The 19,583-nt window shown below is 41.8% G+C and overlaps 1 protein-coding gene across 1 annotated transcript; it reads left to right on the forward strand.

The window, feature by feature from the left end:
- The first annotated feature begins 828 nt into the window (after positions 1-828).
- On the forward strand, positions 829-15,658 carry vwc2 (von Willebrand factor C domain containing 2). The gene is made up of 3 exons (XM_076076499.1): positions 829-1,536; positions 2,853-2,982; positions 15,507-15,658. The coding sequence occupies exons 1-3, from the start codon at positions 901-903 to the stop codon at positions 15,656-15,658; spliced, it is 918 nt and encodes a 305-aa protein (XP_075932614.1). The 5' UTR covers positions 829-900.
- The last annotated feature ends 3,925 nt before the right edge of the window (positions 15,659-19,583 follow it).

The raw sequence follows: 19,583 nt of genomic DNA on the forward strand, positions 1-19,583 counted from the left end.
ACATTTGGTGAGAAGGAAGTGAAGGGAAGTAGGCCACCGAACGCAGCAGAGCATCATAGCAGGCGTTGGAATTTCAAGATGCTGCATTAAATCAAGTTAAGCGAGGGACAAAAACAAAAGGCATTTTCAAAAATGTGCAGTCTCTGCAACATCTACAGTTGATCCTGAGATTTCACTCGACTGGATATTGACTGAAAAGTGTAAAGAAAGTGATGTGCGTTTACTTTTGATTAAAACAAACCAGCAATGAGATACTTAGTGGGCCTCCTTCAGAGAACGTTTTGCTGCACATAAGGCACTTCGCAAAAGATCTGGCCTCATTCTGAAATTGATATGGCTACTTCTGTCAGCTCTAGTAGATGCATCTTTCCAGACTGGAATTATGTCCTATTTTCAAATCAATTTCTGCCTTTGTAAAGTTGACTGCGATTCATTTTTAAAAAAAGCAGACATTGATCCCGATTCTTTGTTCCATGAGAAGAGCAGGAGCTTAAGAGTGTTAGATTCAGGTCCTTCTTTGGCTATTTTCCTCTTACTCCGTCACTGCCGGGAGGGATTGATGCGGGGAAGTGTTACAGTAGCAGTATTGATTACCTAACACAGCCCTATGAATACTCCCTGTCCTGATGATCCAATTCACTGATCCTACAGGCTCGCATCACACTCAGCGGGATGCTTGCTTGACACGACGGGGCAGTGCTCAGAAGTCGCCCGGATTTCTTGCACTGTTCTCGAAACAAAATGAAACAAGCCCCACACCTGGGAGACAAAAAGTGACGAAATACTGAGCGCATAACCCCAGTTTAATTTTCTCTTTCCAGATGGACTGGCTCACACCTGAGATGTGAAGTGTGTTATGTGAGCCAAGGTGTTTTCCCACCTCGCTGGTGGTGGGGAGAGATGCTGCACTCCGTTGCCATGACAGCAGAAGTTCTCTTTGTTCTGGGGTTTCTGATTAGCGGCGCTCAGTGCAACCCTATAGCGACCTTACCAGCCAGCCGAGAACGCCTGGAAAGAGTGTTGACCCAAGCCAGGGAGGACAAACACCAGGACAAGCCGGCCCCCAAGGAGCCGCTGGGATACGGCGCTCAAATCAATGCTTTGGGCCCCGACAGGACTGCTGTGAGCCGCGCCAGGACGAACCTCAGCTCCCAGACACGAGGCTCTAAGGGCGGGAAGTCCCAGGAGCTGTGGACAGTACAGGACAGCCTGGACCAAATAGACGAGGGCCCTACTAGTGACGTCACCCTCTCCCTGGACGCCATTGACGAGTACGCCTACCCAGACTACAGGGGCAAAGGCTGCATGGATGAGAGCGGCTTTGTGTTCGCCATCGGTGAGCAGTTCACCCCGGGCCCTTCGACGTGCCCGTGCCTCTGCACGGACGAGGGCCCTCTGTGCACCAAGCCAGAATGTCCCAAGGTCCACGCCCGGTGCATTAAAGTGGACACTAGCCAATGCTGCCCGATCTGCAAGGAGAAAAAGAACTACTGCGAGTTCCGGGAAAAGATCTACGCCTCGCTGGAAGAGTTTAAGGTGAGCCCATTAACCGCATTCACTCATTTTTTGACATGCTCAAACTTGAAAGAAGTGCTGACAGAACACTCCTGGCTGCTCGATTGAGTTTATCACAGGCACTACACAGAAACTAGTTACCTTGCCTCACAGCATGCAAGCGAGCAGGCAGGCAGATTTATAATGGCAAGGGTCAGCACTTGTCTTTTTTTGAATATTGCCGGAGGATGAATTTAGCGATCCCTGCCTTCAGCAGTGTTTCCATATTCAGTTTGTTGATACACACGATAGAGTTCCAGTTATAGTAATGTTACAACTCCGCCGAGCACGCTGCCGTATGTGGGTGTGAAGAGACACGGAGACGCGCCGGCAAGATCTTTACCAGCACCTGAAGCTTCTCTTCATGTTCCCCAGAGTCTCAGCAGGAGGTCACAGGCTAATATGGTATTTTCCTCCCTTAACTCACGGTGTTACTGACGCCTCAACGTCAAATCCAGCTGAGGGAGATTTAGAGAAAGCACTCCTTGCACAAGAGGCATACGTCAGCCTTTGTGGCGTGCAGTGGGGAGGAGGGTGGGGGCTGCTTTGAAACTAAGCAACAGGCAGATTTTTACGCTTGATTGCTAAGTTCTTGGGCATTGAGTGCTGCCTCGCTCCATTTTCCACATAGAGTGCCATGCGGAGGCGCGAGCCTCTGCAATCTACAGCAACGCTGGCGGAATTAACCTTTGCTCTCTTGTTAGGATTAAAGGTGTATGGCTTTATACAAGCGGCTGCTAAATGAAGCCTTTCACAGGCGGTGTAGGGGCTGGATGTAATTCAAACTGTATACTATCAGTCCCAGCTTTTGTCCCACATTTGTTCTATTTCCAGACCTACAGGAAGGCTCGGATAACCCATCATTTCTAATGTTTCTGTTCACACGCCAAGAAAATTGGAAGCATCTCTTTCCTTTCCCATTGCTATTGATTTCTCCACATCCCCTGATTGGAAAGTGGAGTTCAATTCTCGACTCCGCTCTCTTTAAAATGAGGCATTCATTGGCGGTGAAGTTTAGAATGATGGGACTTCCCTTTAGATGTAGCTTTGTGACATTGAATCCACACTCGATTACACTGTACGAGCCAGACAGGCAGGAGTATTTGTGTGAGAGTGTGTGTTGTGTGTCAGAGAGACAAAGCGGTGGAAATAGAAAGACAGACACAGAGACAAACAAAGAGCCGGGCACAAAGATAACAACTCATTAATGAAGAGGAGAAGAGTCTTTGTTGTGTATGTGTATCCGTGTATGAACCGCTTATTAGGGTTTTAATTACCATTTGTTCTCTGCTATCCAGGTGTCTCCGTGTGAGAAGTGCCGCTGTGAACCAAGCGGGGAGGTGCTGTGCTCTGTGGCGGCCTGCCCTCAGACCGAGTGCGTGGACCCGGAGTACGAGCCGGATCAGTGCTGTCCCATCTGCAAGACTGGTGAGCGGAGCGGGCATTTCTTTCAGCAACACTGCGGTGAACACTTTGTTCCGTTACAAGCGGTCTGCTAGGTGGCGGCTGCTGAATAAGCTCCACTCAGAGCAGACCAGTGTCAAATGTTTCTGCCCAAGGGCACCTCAACAGGAGTCATGAGGGCAAGGTAGCGTGATGCTCATTTTGCTGACGTGAAGCACCGCCACATGCTGCACTGCAGTGTTTGCAGTCAGATTGCACGTTTGATGTAATGAGATCTTATTAAATGAAAAGTGAGGATAATCAGTTCTGGCCTGTTTTTGTGTTTAAGTTTGTGATGCTGTTGGTTTTTGAGCTTCGGCCCGTCTGAGAAGAGGGAGTTCCGTGGCTCAGAGTCAATTATCTGAAGTTGTTTCGAATGATTCCAGACAGCATGTCCTAGATTATGTCCCCTTGTTTTCTTGGTGTGACTCTAATGCAACATGGCAATGTCAGCAACATTGCTTCCTTCAGCAAAAAGGATGATGACTTGCGATATGTATCTCTGACTTGGAATCTTGAAGTGGCGCCGGCTGTCTGCATGGAGACAAAATCCCATGCAATTAGAGACGAGCTGCACATAAAAATGCTTCGTTTGTTTGAGCCGCTTATTAGACGACACGACTGCTCATACCATTTTCGAATAAAACTGCAACAAAGACACTTTGATTCCAATGCTGTTTGTTGGAACTGCGCATTTAACACATTAAACGATGAACTCAAGAGAATTACAAAATAACAGATTGTGCTAGCGGATCCACAAAAACACGTTTTATCCTCAGAAGACAAAAAACAAATATATCAAGAAGATAATCTAATAAAATGAAAAACACAGACGGCCTTATTCAGCATACCATCAACTTAATTCATATAATTACATCCAGCATAGCACATTAGTATAATTCATGTTTCATTTTAGAGTCATAAAACATTATAGACATTGACATTTGCATGTAATGAATTGTAATGACTAGTTGTCCCACTCAAATTAAAAGTCTGTCTCACAACCTCTAGCGACAATGAGTTGAAAACATTGGCAGTCGTGGAGCGTTACTCACTCTATTAATATTTGACTCTTGTAATCTTGGGGAATAGATGTTGCTCCTCTGTTCCCCCCTTTTTTTTTTTTGCTGTTCACCCACTTTTTTAGGCATGCACATATTGATCCTGCTGAAAGTGCTTTGTGCAGAGTTTAGGCAGTGACCCCCCCCCCCCACACCTTGAAGTGAAATGCCCAGTGGATCTACTGGGTTACAGTCACAGGCACATCTGTCAGATGTAGGTACAGTACAGTAGGTGCACAGATGTGGCAGTCTCCAGAAGAGCGTGCAGCTGTACTCAAAAGTCCCCCCACCAAATCCGCGGGCCCATTCAGCCAATAAGGATTTTCAGTTTTAAGATTACCTATTACCATAAGATTACCACATTTTACTATTCAATAAACAGAGCTCACTACGTTTAAGACGCCAAGTTATTTGACCAAAAACTAACACTGTGGCAGTCTGAATAAGAAATACTCTCTCTGTGGTTGAAGTGGCACTAAACTGATATTACACATTGAGACCGGTTTACTCATCATGACAAGTGCTCCGCCTGTGAAAACAGTTGCATAATTGCTTTTGTGTCTCTGTAGGAGCCTTCTAAACTCGCACGGTAAATTGAGCATGTGCAGTTTGAAATATGTGGGCTTTAACCAGGCACAGAGTGTTTGATACGGTTGTGAAGTGGGCGAAGCCGCTGGTTCTGGACAAACAGTATTGTAACCCAACTGTAAAATCCCATTTCAAGCTTTTTTTCTCTTCATGAACAGGCATCTCAGGAATGGTTTAACAGTGGTATAGGTTTGAGATATGGCCCTCATTTTGAATTATTTCATCTTTGTTTCTGAGAAGTCATGTTTGGCGTGGTGGACACCTCTTAATACAACATTACCCATGAGCTTTGGCCACCGTTGCTGTGGAGAAAAAGCCAGGCAGAGGCTTCTTCAATGAATTAGTTTACAAAACACGTAGTTGCTGAATTAATTCAATTCATTAAAAATTGGCCTTGAATTTAAAAGTAAATCAATTCAAGCTCCTGATTAGGGCTGGGCAATACATCCATATTATATCATGATATGAGATTAGATATCATCTTAGATTTTGGATATTGTAATATCGTAATATGACAAAAGTGTTATATCTTCCTGGTTTTGAAGGCTGCATTGCAGTAAAGTGATGTCATTTTCTGAACTTAACAGACTGTTATAGCTTTCCTGTTGTTTGCCTTTACCCACTTAGTCAATATATCCACATTACTGATGATTCTTTATCTGGCGGCATGGCGTCACAGTGAGAAGGGCCAGGGTTCGATCCCCGGTCGGGGCCTTTCTGTGTGGAGTTTGCATGTTCTCCCCGTGTTCGGGTGGCTTTCCTTCGGGTAACATTGTCTAAGCCGCAATGCCAGTCAATGAAAAACACTATCGCTCGTATTATTTCCTGACACACATACACCTGTATGGCACTTTGCTAAAATTAAAATTCTGGTCGTACATCGTCATGTAAACTGTCAGCTTGGTCCCATGCGCTTTTTGGAGTAATCTACAGGAGCACAGTGGTATTTATGAAGATGCAGAAATAGCCTTTGGCAGCATTTACAGTGCTTTTAAAAGCAGCAGCAGGTGAGATTTGTATGTTGAAAATAAACACATTTTCAGGTTCGTGCCAGTCATTTAGATGTCTCATTTCTATGCCTTCCTGCTGTTGTTGCCAAGTATTCAGGATAGCTGTGAATATCAGAGCTGTTAATTAAACAGAGTTGAGTATCGTTGTAGCAGAATGTGTTGAACAACCTCTCAATGGGTAGGGAATATTTCTGGCTCTGATTTCAGGGCCGATGGGTTTGTCATGGTGTAAAGAGAAAGTGTGAACACTCTCCGCAATCAACAAACATCTTTGTGAGTGTCAGACTCTGCACACGGCTGGTCAACTGGAGTAAATTTGAGGTCTCTGTCTGGGAATAATCCATCAAAAACATGTCGCTTTGAAGACTTAATTGCCACATGCCTTCATTTGCACGCATTTCATTTCACACTTGACTTAACACCGTAAACGTAAACAACATGATTAAAATGAACTACATAGAGGATAACCTATCAAATAATTGGAAGACAGAGAAGTAAATTAGACAAATCTAAACAAAATCAAAGATGTCCTTTTCGGCTGGTATCAATATCATGAGGATCACACATCGGAATTCACTTTGTCTTTTATTCATGACGCTTCTTTGCCAGGTATTACAAGACTCCTTGATTTAAATGATGAGGAGCATTGATTGTCAACTCCCATCTCGCCGCCGTTGATCATGCAGCGCTCAATACGAGACAGCGCCGCAGCCGTAATGAAATACTGATGATGTAAAATAAGGTTACTGGAGGCCGTCAGAGAGTTCCTGCTCGGGCGGTGTTGTTTGTCTTGTCCGCAGATGTTGCTTGAAGTGTAGACAGATGTTAAGACCTCCCCGATGTGCATCCGACGTGTCACATCAAAGCCCAGCTCATTACTGGGAAAGAATTTAATTCATCCTCATCCAGATGTGAAACGCCACCAAAAAAGGAAAGAAAACTGCGTTGTGGAGTTTACGAGTGAGCATTGAAAAAGTATAAAAAGCGCAGAAAAGGAACAAATGAGGTGGAAGATTGAGAGATCTGATCAGAAAAAAATAACTCAGATTTGGTTTCTCATTCAACAAGTCATGCCGTCCCCGTTTTCCTCATTATTGATATAAATCACAAAGAGGTATTTTTAATGTTTGATTAGTCCGTCAAATATGCGCCGGCATTATCTTGGCCTTTTCAGGCATGCAAAATCAATGCTTATGGCACAGCGCCCTGTCTCAGATGTGTCATTCAGCCTGTATGCGAGGAGACACTTGGGGAAGAGCCAGGGGAGGAAGATGAAAGTGAGAGGTACCGCTAACATCCACCCCAGACAGTTGTTCATGAATATCAAAGAACAGCTGTGAATGGAGGCAGGTTCGCATCATTTTTTACTGATTATCTCAAAGCACTGGAACACATTGCAATTAAATGGTTTCATACTCCTTAAAGTTTGTGTCTGTCACTCACTCGCCGCCATAAGTTTAATCAAGCGATGTTGATTCATGTAAAGAACTCTGATACAAGTCAAACATGCTCTCTAACACCTACAGTATATATTGCAGGAATACAAGTTGAAATGTGTTGGTTGTTAATTCTGAGCCAGCATCTGCTTTTGAAGCATGCTGAGCAATAAAATGAATTAAATCGATACAGGAGATGCCTCTCTCTTCGGCCACGGCTCCCCCCCCTCTTGTCCTTTGCTCTTGGAGGACATCGCCTTGGCAACGCGTGAGGAAACAAGTGGTGCTCTTCAAGGTTCCTCAGACATTAGGGTCAACACTAATCTGGTAGGGATGTGATAAACAGCCTGAACCCGAGCCAAAATCACTTCAAATAGAGCAACACGAGACACGGCGGATGCCAAGAGGGATAGAGGCGTGACTCATAGAGCGCCTTTAAAGATGGAAAACATGGAAAACATGAGCGAAAGGGAAATTGTTTATATGTATGTGAAATTGTGTCTTGTCGATTTGAAGCAGCCTCATCTCATCCTGACAACACAGAAAAGGCTTCTTTCTAATTGACTGGTCACTAAGCCCTGCTTCCCATAGTTACTATTGCCAAGGCTGTCAAGCTTTCCGTTCACAAAGTTTACAATGATAACAGTACGATGATAATGATAACAGCATGATGACAGTATGATAACAGTATGATGATAATGATAACAGCATGATGATAATGCTAACAGCATGAAAACAGTATGATAACAGTACGATGATAATGATAACAGCATGATGATAATGATAACAGCATGATAACAGTATAACAGTATGATGATAATGATAACAGTACGATGATAACGATAACAGCATGATAACAGTACGATGATAATGATAACAGTACGATGATAATGATATCAGCATGATAATGATAACAGCATGATAACAGTATGATAACAGTACGATGATAATGATAACAGCATGATAACAGTACGATGATAATGATAACAGTACAATGATAATGATAACAGCATGATGATAATGATAACAGCATGATAACAGTATGATAACAGTACGATGATAATGATAATAGCATGATAACAGTATGATAACAGTACGATGATAATGATAACAGCATGATAACAGTACGATGATAATGATAACAGCATGATGATAATGATAACAGCATGATAACAGTATGATAACAGTACGATGATAATGATAACAGCATGATAACAGTACGATGATAATGATAACAGCATGATGATAATGATAACAGCATGATAACAGTATGATAACAGTACGATGATAATGATAACAGCATGATAACAGTATGATAACAGTACGATGATAATGATAACAGCATGATGATAATGATAACAGCATGATAACAGTATGATAACAGTACGATGATAATGATAACAGCATGATAACAGTATGATAACAGTACGATGATAATGATAACAGCATGATAACAGTACGATGATAATGATAACAGCATGATGATAATGATAACAGCATGATAACAGTATGATAACAGTACGATGATAATGATAACAGCATGATGATAATGATAACAGCATGATAACAGTATGATAACAGTATGATGATAATGATAACAGTACGATGATAACGATAACAGTATGATGATAATGATAACAGTACGATGATAACGATAACAGCTTGATAACAGTATGATAACAGTATGATGATAACAGTACGATGATAATAATAACAGCATGATGATAACAGCATGATGATAGCAGCATGATGATAATGATAACAGCATGATGATAATGATAACAGCAGTGTATATTTACTATGGCATTCCCAGACAATTTTTAAACAATTAATCTTCGATTTTTAATAAATAAAAGCAGGCTTCTTGTTTAAAGTCAATGGCCGTGGATTTTGTCGGCTGAAGTTGAATGTTGCTAACTAATTTAACGCTAAATTTTGTTTCAAGTATTACAGCGTTCACCCTACTGGTTTAAGACTGCAACTGTAATCCAGGAGAAAATATGTTTGTCTCAAAATGTAATTAAATGTAGTTTAGTTATATACACATGTCATTTTTAGTCTGCATCCTCCTCAGCTGACGTGTGTTGTGTAACATGTCACACAATGACTGTTGGCCATGATGTAATCAGGAATAATAACTAAAGCGTAATCAGTTTTTTTGTATTTTATATAAACTTGTAGGGAAAGTAGGACATTTTGCATCATTTATAGAATTCACAAGACACACTTCCTTTTTTCCCCCCCATTGTTCACCTTTTGGTTTACGGTAATTCATCACACAGCTTTATCTTATTATCTAAAAGTAATTTTCCATGGCTGGACTTCAGAGTTATGATTACAACAGAAAAAGGTCAGCATAATGAAGGTAATAGTAAGTCACATTATGTCTTCTTAACAATTAGAGTACTGCTGGGTCCCTAAGAGGGTTTCAGCTTTGGTCTGCTTGTTATTTTTCCTCTGAATAAAAGTCAACGTTAATCTGACCAAACACATTTTTTACAATTCAGATATGGAGACTGACAAAACTAGACAAAAAGATCTTTGGGATTGACATCAGAGCTTTATGTATATTGTTGATGAGGTTGAAATGAATCTCAGTGAAGCCTGTCACCTGGACGCCGCTGAGGTGGCTGGCGAGGGTTTGTGTCGTGCTTGTGTGCAGCTGGGTTGTTCAGCCACAAAGTTTACCAGTGGGCGCAGTTGCTGGAGACAACATATCCAAACATTCGCATGAGGTGGCACTTCATTAAAAACTTCGGCTTTGATGCGAGGCGGTTCATATTTGACAGCGCGCACCCGTTTCACGCGGGATCTCCGAAATAAATCCTTCGTATTCTTATGATTATAAGAATACGAAGGATTATATAATATAATCATAGTCTCTCCCCGCAAAGTTCTCCCACTTCCTGTCTTCCCAAAGCAAGGTCCTTTTTATTCTGCATTTATAATGCAAATGTGCTCAAGAAATGCATTAAGATGAGTGATTTCTGCTATTCTTCTCTTTCCATTACCTTATAATGGCACTCGGCATGTTTTATACATTTCAGAAAGAAGGGGTGTGATGATCAGGATGTGTCCTCCTTTCCCTGTCCATTATCCGGCGCCGCTACGGAGCCAAAAGCCACAGGTGCTAATGGCCATGTTTTTCACACGCTGCCCGTGCCAACTTCTAATGCACTGTAGTGACAGTTTGGGTCCAACTGTTCATGCACATGCACAGTCCATTTGTCTCTGCCTCTTGTTGAAAAGCTCTTGTGAAGCCTGACATGCCTATAAAAACCTCTTTCTGCCACAGAGAGCGAGAGGCAGAGAGAGTGATGGAGAAACGGGGATATATTATATTAATGAAGCGGTGACAAAAAGGTGGGTGTCGTATGAATGGCAGAATAATAGGGTGACAGCAATGAGTAAGCTCAGTGGCTCCGAATCTATGCGTTAATTAACACAAATGAGTGTCATGCCACCGTGAGTGATGGGCTGTGGGTTAATCCCAGCTCCAGGAGGAAGCACTTTTGATTTATTTTGTAAAGTGCATGGTTATTTTTCTACATCTTTTCCTCCCCTAGCATATCCTCGATATATGCGTCTTTTATTTCGAGACACGGTGTTCTAAATGTCGCTAATGATGATGAATCAGTACCGACAGCAACCGGAGTTGTTATTCAGATAGGGTGTGTGCGTGTTCATCTGAAGACTTATAAATGCGTCGGGGTTGACATTTTGACAGGCCTCTGCAAACTGTTCCCATTGATTGATGTGCCTGCACGCTCCCTCTGCCTTGCTGCCGTCCAATAAACTGCGGCGGCTGCAGCGGAAAGACTCCCCATTTATCAGCATCTTAATTACACAACAGAGTGGCTCAAGACCTTGTTAGTCCGAGGAAAATAAGCATTGTTATGCTATACCTGATGCTGTGGAAGCAATTCCCACAGTGTTTATATTTTGCAATGCGGTTTGAGAGATAATGGATGATTTATGAGCTCTTTTTTCCCAGCCACTGGTTGAGGACAGAGGCACTCTCACGAGACAAAAGTCTTCACACCTAGTACCAAAGAATATTGTAGGTGATACAAGGAGGACATTCACGTTTAGTATTGTTGGCTTGGCAAGTGGATCTTTTGTACTCGCAAAGCCAGGTTTCTGGGGTAGTTGAGTTTTTTTAGCATGGAACTGGGTGGCTTATCAACCACCTTAAACCAAAGCTGCTCTATAACAAAGATGACGCCACATTAGGCCTACAAGTTCCGGCCATTGGTTTGAAATGGTAAACACTTCCTGTCTCCTAAGTGGGCGTGGTCATGGCGTGTTCACCCCCCTACACAATCTCTTCATCTTGTTTCAAAGTGTTGTAAATGTCATGAGGATGGATGAAAGCAGATTGGGTTGTATTTGCAAAATGTATTTATATTGTCTTTTGCTAACATTAGATATAAACACAGCTAGCAGCCATATTTAGCATACAGAAAATAAGCTAGCTCAACGTTCATTGCCAGATCTCACGAGTGTGTTGCTGACACAGAGAAAGGTATTGAACAAAGTACATTTTCTTCGGATTTGTCCGTCTGAAAAATGCCATTTTAGAGTCAGAATGTTTGGAAGATATGTTTTCTTGTGAAAAATGGATAAAATATTTACCTTGGTAACTATGGAGCAGAAGAGTCGGTCATAATCTGTGTTCACCTTCACTTCTCCGACTAGAGTTAATAGACTCAGATCCTGCAGCTAGTCTCCTAAATGGACGGGGCAGTGGCGAAACCCATGTGACACAGATACAGGAAACTGACTCCCAGTGGGCAATCTCCTTTCTGAACTGTCTCTGCTTCAACATCAACATTTCAATTAGTTAGATCCAATTTCCTGCAAAATGATAAAAAAAGAACAGTCCCTTGGGGTGCACTTCAGAACTATATTAAAGTATTGTGTAATAGTGCTTACTTTGTTGTTTTTTTGCACAATTCCCACTCTGTACATTCCAACCTTTAAGTTATATATGTACTTGTGGTGTAGCCAATCTAAGAAGTGTGGAACAAAGTGCCATTGAATACCTCTCAATATGGAATGACATGTGTGAGTGTAGAGAAAACATAACTTGAGTTAAATGTGTGAATCCCAGAACAAGGCAGTGAAGGATATAATCATGTGAATCGAATCCTTGAGAATTCAGCGTAATCACCCTATTCCCAGGATGCATCTCTTTCTTGATGAGAGCGCGGTCTTCCAACTTGAAAATTCTCCTCCAATAAACCATGAGTGGTGATCTGAAGGGCACGGTAATGATGGCCAATGAAAAAAGCTATTTTGATAAGCAGATAAGCATATATTGTGCTGATTCGTGGCAGATATGAGGGGAAAATATCAGAAACTGCTAATTCATACAATTTATGTTAAATGTGATCAGCATTGGTTTAATACTGAATTAAATCATGTCAGAAATGGCCACTGACACCAGGAGAAGCATGTTCACAAATTTATTTATTTTTTAAAACTCTGCCTCTTACTATTTTAGGAAACTATCAATGAATGCTCAGACGTGAGAGCCTATTTCCCACCGAGATGAAATGAAAGGCGGCGCATTTGGTCTCCGGTGTTCATTCTCCTCTTTGACTACCTGCACTCAAGTTTGCTGGGACGTCATGAAACGTCTCTTAAAGAACCAAGATAAGATGACTCACAGCACTGAACTCCATATGGGAATGTGGTCATTGCAACAGACATGGCAACTAAAAGTAGCAGTAAAACAATAACTGAAGTCCTGTCCTACTTTCCAACTAGCTTATGTCCCATTGGCCTTCGTTCCACAATGTATTCTCGTATTGTCACATCGAAAAGAACTTTGTGTCTTTGTGGAAAGCTGGAATATTCAGCTGGGTAAATCCGCTCGATTCCTTTTATTATTATTTTTTTTTGCTTTTTGGAAACACCAATAAAATAAACTACAAAATGCAGCGTGGAACGAAGGCTACAAGAGCTAGCCTGGATGGGGCTCTGCGCCATAGATAGGAATGCTCTGTATCATGGTTATAATCAGGGCCAAATAACTTGCATGTTGAACATGCAAGTTTACCAAATTTTAAATGCAGAGAACAAAATAAAAAAAACAGGCATTTATGGTGGTGGATGCAGCTAAATAGTTACGGCTATGTGTTAGGTTATTAGGCTAATGCTACATTCATATGGAATGAGGCAGACGGCAAACTAGATGTGATGTTAGAGGACGAGAACAATTCGGTGAGGCCGGCAGAGCATACCAGGCACAGTAACGGTAGACAGCAGCAAGTTAAAATATCTAAACCTTTTGCCGTCCTCCACTACGGAATTTACAACCGGATGTTACGTTGCTCCCTCACACCAGAGAAAGTTGTGTGGTGGAAAAAAAACTATACAATAGTACCGAATGAGTCCTATAATACTGAAACAATAAACTTTGAGGAAAGAAGGTTATCTTTAAAGTATTTGTTCTCTGGCCAGAGAAGGCTTTCATCGTCATAGAGACTACAGCGCAGTCAGCATTTAATCCAGTGTCTCTCTTGCTTATAAGCATCTCAACACACAGGGTGGGGGAACATCAGGTATTTACATTATAACAATCGATCAGCAGTTTCAAGCTCCCCATTGACCCCTCCAGCCATCCACCCAGTACTAGCACAGGGAAGATTCTCCATCACAGTCGTGTTAAGTTTTCAACAGAATGTTAAGAGAAAAACACATTTTACTAGAATACTTAATTATATTTGACATATTTTATCCCTTCATAGCAACATATCATGCTTCTTTCATTTTGCCGTTCTGCCACTTCGTCTGACAGTTTCTTTGTTTTTCCAGCGCCGTCCAGAAGGTGTTGTCCGTCTGCTGTCCACCTGATTCCATGTGAATGCAGCATAACAAGCTCACTGTGATACGGCAACTGTAGTTAGCAGCAAGGGCACTAAACTGTTTAACATTAGCTTGAGTCCTCAGTTAGCAGCTACTTTTAATTATCCAGAAATACTCTTCATCAGCAATGTCGCTTACACAGCAATCCCCAGTGCTGACATTAGCTAGTATTAGCCATTTAGGCTAACGGTCACACTAGAAGAAGTAGCAGCAAAAAACAACAACAACTAAGAGTGTATATTTGGGTTGTAGGGTGTGTTTCACCGTTTATGAACTAGCTGCCTCCAATCTGTCATTTTTCATATATTTTATGACAGGTTATGAAGTGCACATTAAGGAAAGAGTGTCCCCTGGCTCTTAGTGAATGTGAAATAAAACGTTTGCAATAATACTGTTAGTCTGGATCAAAACATTGATTCACAGGCTTTGTATCCTGATGTTTACCAGGTTTATTGACACAAAAAAATAAAGCAAGATGTTCTATTCACAGAGCTGCAGAATTTGCAAGTTGTTGTATTTCATATTTTACCAGCGTCCAAACTGACAAGGATGGCTGTAAATTCATGGATTTCAAAATGATTGGGATCCTTCGAGCAGCACAAAGGAATGTGACTTTGAGTTGTGTTTTGCCCTTAGACTGCATTTGTACACATTGAACAGTGTCCTTGGTGGGTCTAGTAGCAGAACAATAACACAGGCGAGTGCAACCTCAATGACACAGGTACACCAACATGAGGATGGTCTTTCTGGTCTCCATATCCGCACGCAACTTTGAATCATCAAGCTGCTGTTGCGTTAGTTTGATCAGAGCACAGTTACCAACCAACCGAAAGTCTTGCATTTTTAGTGTTCAGAGTCTGACCTCAATAATGTGACATGTTGCTGACAACACAAAAGAAATGCACTGAATATATATACGGCCAATTTGAGAGTCCATTTTGTAGAGTGGTGCAGGATTGAGTCCTAAAACCCAGAAATGAGTTAGTATTCTTGTACTTCCTGTTCCCTCGTCTCGAAGTCAAAGAGGTCTTTGAATGGGTTTTTGGTTATATGCCTGAAATAAGGTCTGTTGTGAACACAAGCTTAAGATATTTTAAAGTTTTCTTCTATGATATAAAACAGCCACTAAATACCCCTCCCATGAATTATGAAGCCTTTACGTGCCTTTAAAAAGGCGGTTGCTAACAAGCGGACAGACGCAGACCAGTCCGCCCTCAGAGCCTTGTTGTGTATACTCACACTCATTAGACCGTGGTGTAGTTGGTTTATTGCCTAACATTAGCTTTATACTGCCGATTGCATTTGTGAACATCATCTGGCCAAACTAAACATGCAAGTGTCATAAACGTTTGTTTGGCTTATTTTCTGCAATAATCCAAAATCCAATGGAAAAATCCCGTTGCCTTTTTGTGGAGGGAACCAGTGCGATGCTAACTTCTGGGGCTGGCCTACAAAAATACCCCATCCCTGCACCACTGTATTATATGGCTTGTTTTCCGTGTTGCTCCATACTTTCCCTGTTTTTCTTGTACCACCTACAGGGCCAAATTGCTACGCGGACACAACAGTAATACCGGCCGGCCGAGAGGTGAAGATCGACGAGTGTACAATCTGCTACTGCACATACGAGGAGGGCACATGGCAGATTGAGCGGCAGGCCACCTGCAGTAAGAACGAGTGCCAGCGGAGCTAGACTGGCACGGTCAGAGGGGACATTGGCACGAAACACCAGCGCCAATACGCATGTGAACTCTCGGCCTTCCGCGCTGTCTACCGGACATCAGGGTCGGACAGCAGCCCTCGGGTTTTCAGCATTTATAGTCACTCCTGTATTACTGAGAAAAAAAAGCTTTTATGAAAGTTTATAATCCACACAAAGAATATCTATTTATCTATGTATTAAATTATATATGAATATCCACAAAATATAGGAGTCATTAATGCTGAAGTAGTGAACTACTATTTTTTATAGCCTCTGTATTTTATTAAGCAATGTATTGGACCAGAGGTCAATAAAACAGAATGTATAGAACACACACAGCTGTCTTTAGAGGTGAAAACCTCAGTGTCTCGACGTGTGATGTCACCCGACAAATCCTGACACCTGCCCCTCTCCCACCAAAGTGCAGACTAGACGACGTGCGATCCATTTGCTGTGTAGGACGATCAAGTGCAGAGTTAAAAACAGAAGGAAATTCAAGAGGACTTTTGACTGTTTCCTGATTTCTTTTATCTTTTTTGGATGTTCAAACGTGTTTTGATTTGAAAGTGCTTTTTTGTATTTCTCTTGGTACCGTGTGTTCATGTTTCAAATAAACGTCAATCTGGGCTCTGTAAATGCTCCAATGGTACATCTCAGCTGGAGGTCTTCATGTTTGTTGCTGTATGGGTGGTGTTTTACATTTACAAACTTCCAACTGACTGGAAATGTTCGCAATTTCACTTCATCAAATTAAGTTGAGATGGAACGATCAACCCAATTTTGTGTTCCAGATATCACAGGTAACCTTTGAGCAAATACTCTCTTTAAATCAAAGCATATATTATTAATTTTTTTCTTTAAGCTCCAGATAAATATTGAATGAGTTGTAAAGTAATTTGGTGATGCCGTGGTTTAACTTTCAATATCTATAAGCATCACAATATAAACAAAGAGAGTTTGGAATACAGAGTCTCAATAGTTGCCTCTGCATTTTTAACTCCATTAATAAAAGCCAGACTGGACACTCCGATGTCATTGATCCCAATTTGCTTCCAAAATTTAGAAATTGAAAGGTCATAAGACTTGCAGCATATTTTCCATGTCTTCATCTTCAATTTGAGGATGACGAGTAATGACTGCGTGTATCTGGCAGAGCCACGGGGCCCATCGACCGGCAGATCAAAATGACGATTAATAATTTAAGTTCAGGTTATGAACGCTGAAGGGCGGGCTGTGATAAATGGATGCAGATGGTGTGTATCTCTTCCTGTCATCTTTTGCATTTGCAGCGCGGCGCTCTCTGTGTCACCCTTTGCAATGTGTGCCGGCCTCTCCGCAAAACTCTTTGATCGAGGGGTTGCCAGACAACGATGCTGCATCTCCAGCAGTGAGACGTGCCTGTCAGCCAGCCAGCTGGATCGAGGTAAATAAGCCTAAATGCATGTACATGCTACGTAACAGGCTTCTCTCAGAGCAGTGGGGGAGCGGCGGCACAGATCTATTAAGGTTCTCTGGACAGCCTTAACTCCTCTGCTTCTACGACTGTAAAGTTCCTCTCAAACCAAAACCTCATTCGTTGATAGTAAACAGGACTTGTGCTCGTGCATACAAGCGGTAAATATTTGTGCGATTTTTCGCTCACCAGTCCTCAATACCAAGTGGTCATTTCTATGTGCCTCCCCCACTCAATTTCTTTCTATTTAGAGGAATTACTGCAGTGTCGTGTCTATTCTTTCATTTTACAAGATAATGTTCCCTTACGTCTGATTGCCCAAAGCAGCTTACACCTGCTGTGTCTCAGCCAGTGAAGTAATGACTCTGACCAGGGACGTTATCTATCACCCCTATCTGCTCTATCCAGGTCATTAACATTCACAATTGGCTTCAGATCAGTTCATATTCCAGCAGTTATTCAAGATCAATTCTGTGTTTGACTGCATAGAAGAAAGTGGTGATTAAAACTTTCTATAGAGTCTACTCATCACAACCAAGGCTGGGTCTTTTACTTTGAAATACAATTCCCAGAGTGGTACGCATCTAAACTCCTTCAAAGACGGGCCATTAATTGGACGCATCTGTTGGAGAAACCCATAAGAGATTAGCTCGGTCTCCCCAATGCCGTAACTATGTAATTAGGCTCCTGCCCTGTTCTGGACAATGCACACTGCTGCAATGAGATGAGATCGTGTGCTCATATTACAGTAAGTGATGAAATTCATTATTCATCTACAGCAATCAGCCAGCTTTGTAATTTGAAATTAAAGCACCATACATTTTGAGAAGCACAGAACTCTTGCCTACAAACGAAAGTTGACAGCTTCGTCAGCACACGGCTTACTCTTAGTAACTCACTAAGATAAAGGCACTAGTTCAAATGTCCTCCAGAAGTACTGTCTCTTGTTGGAACTACAATGGCAAATGGAACAGTGAAGATTGTAAGTGTCTGACAACATTATAGAAAGGACCTTAAAGAGTGATGTGAGCAAACCCCCCCCCCCACTGTGGCCATGTTCGTAATCGCACACTAACATACCATTCATACTGCAAATGATGGAAAATTAAGTACTATATTATGATCCTTGAACTTACTGTCCCACAATGCATTGCTTGCATCTGCATCTGGGTGGCAGGCTAAAAGCTTTTAATACGTTTTAACATGTTTTTCAGACGAGAGAATAACTTTGAATTCCTAATATGAGGTCAGTTTTACCAAATGACGCCTGAAATTTGCCGCGGCATTTTCAGAGATGATGAACATTGTAAACAATTATACCTGCTGGAGTCATTAGTGTTATCAGGGTGAGCTTGCTAACAGTAGCATAGCCTCAGAGGTGCTGGCATGGTTGTACACTCTCCTATGTAATTTAACTCATCATTCCAGATGTCATTTTAACTATCACGAAAATGATACGCTGTGGTCTGTAAAAGACATGGACATTCTGTAGGGCTAGCCAAAACATTTCCCACCTCTTCCATCTTTTACACTTCAGTCAATTTCACACTGAGCAGATTAAAATGTATAAGGGAAAAACTCAGTCCACTTAAAAATACAAGAATGTGGCTCCGGACGGGAATTAAATTACAGGAGGACCAGTTAGTTCACTATAAAACAGTAGGAAATTGTCGATGTAATTATTGCGAGGTGAAAAACGACCAAAGTACTCATTCCTGGCAGGATTAATATCCCTGACCAGGGCAGGTGATGTAAAAATCTTCCCACCTTCCCTGGAGAAATGAATGTGTTTTCCTGTTTGACCTTATTTTGTGTCACTCATATTACAAATCCTCACAGACAAAAGGATGAGGAAATTTGTTTCTGCTGGTGTCACATCAGCACTGTCCTTGATTCTGCAGGGTATCGATGACAGCAACTTTGAAAAATAAAGATGTGGCTGAAGTGATGATGAGGAATATATATATATTTTTGTGATCAGTCACATAACTTAGTAGCAGAATTGGAGCATGAACATAACAATACGAACCCCAAGGACCGCTGAAAGAGGACTCGGCCCAATGGCATATAAGCACAGCATATATGGTAGTCACCAAATGTAATCCAGAGTACATGAACGTCCCCCCCCCCTTATCTTTCTAAGTAAGAGCTAGTAACGCAGTATTTAATATCAACAAAGACCACTCATGGTGGGCGGGACGGGTCCAACAAACATAGGACTTTCAGCCATGAGACCGGTGTTGGACACCTCGTGTCCCTAAAGTGCTGCCGTGGTTTTGATGCCTAAACCTAACTTTTATTTTGTAACGTAATGTCACGAAAAATAATTCATTCCGAGCATCACGAAAAAAAAAACTGACAATTTGTTTACCCTGTACACCAAACCAATAAATTGCATTTCGCGACTATTTCACAAATGGATGGGAGACTGTGTTGATATGGTTGAGGTTGAAAAACATATTG

Source organism: Anarhichas minor, unplaced genomic scaffold, assembly GCF_050575085.1.
Source record: "Anarhichas minor isolate MPS153535 unplaced genomic scaffold, ASM5057508v1 ptg000058l, whole genome shotgun sequence".
In the NCBI taxonomy this organism is placed as follows: Eukaryota; Metazoa; Chordata; class Actinopteri; order Perciformes; family Anarhichadidae; genus Anarhichas; species Anarhichas minor.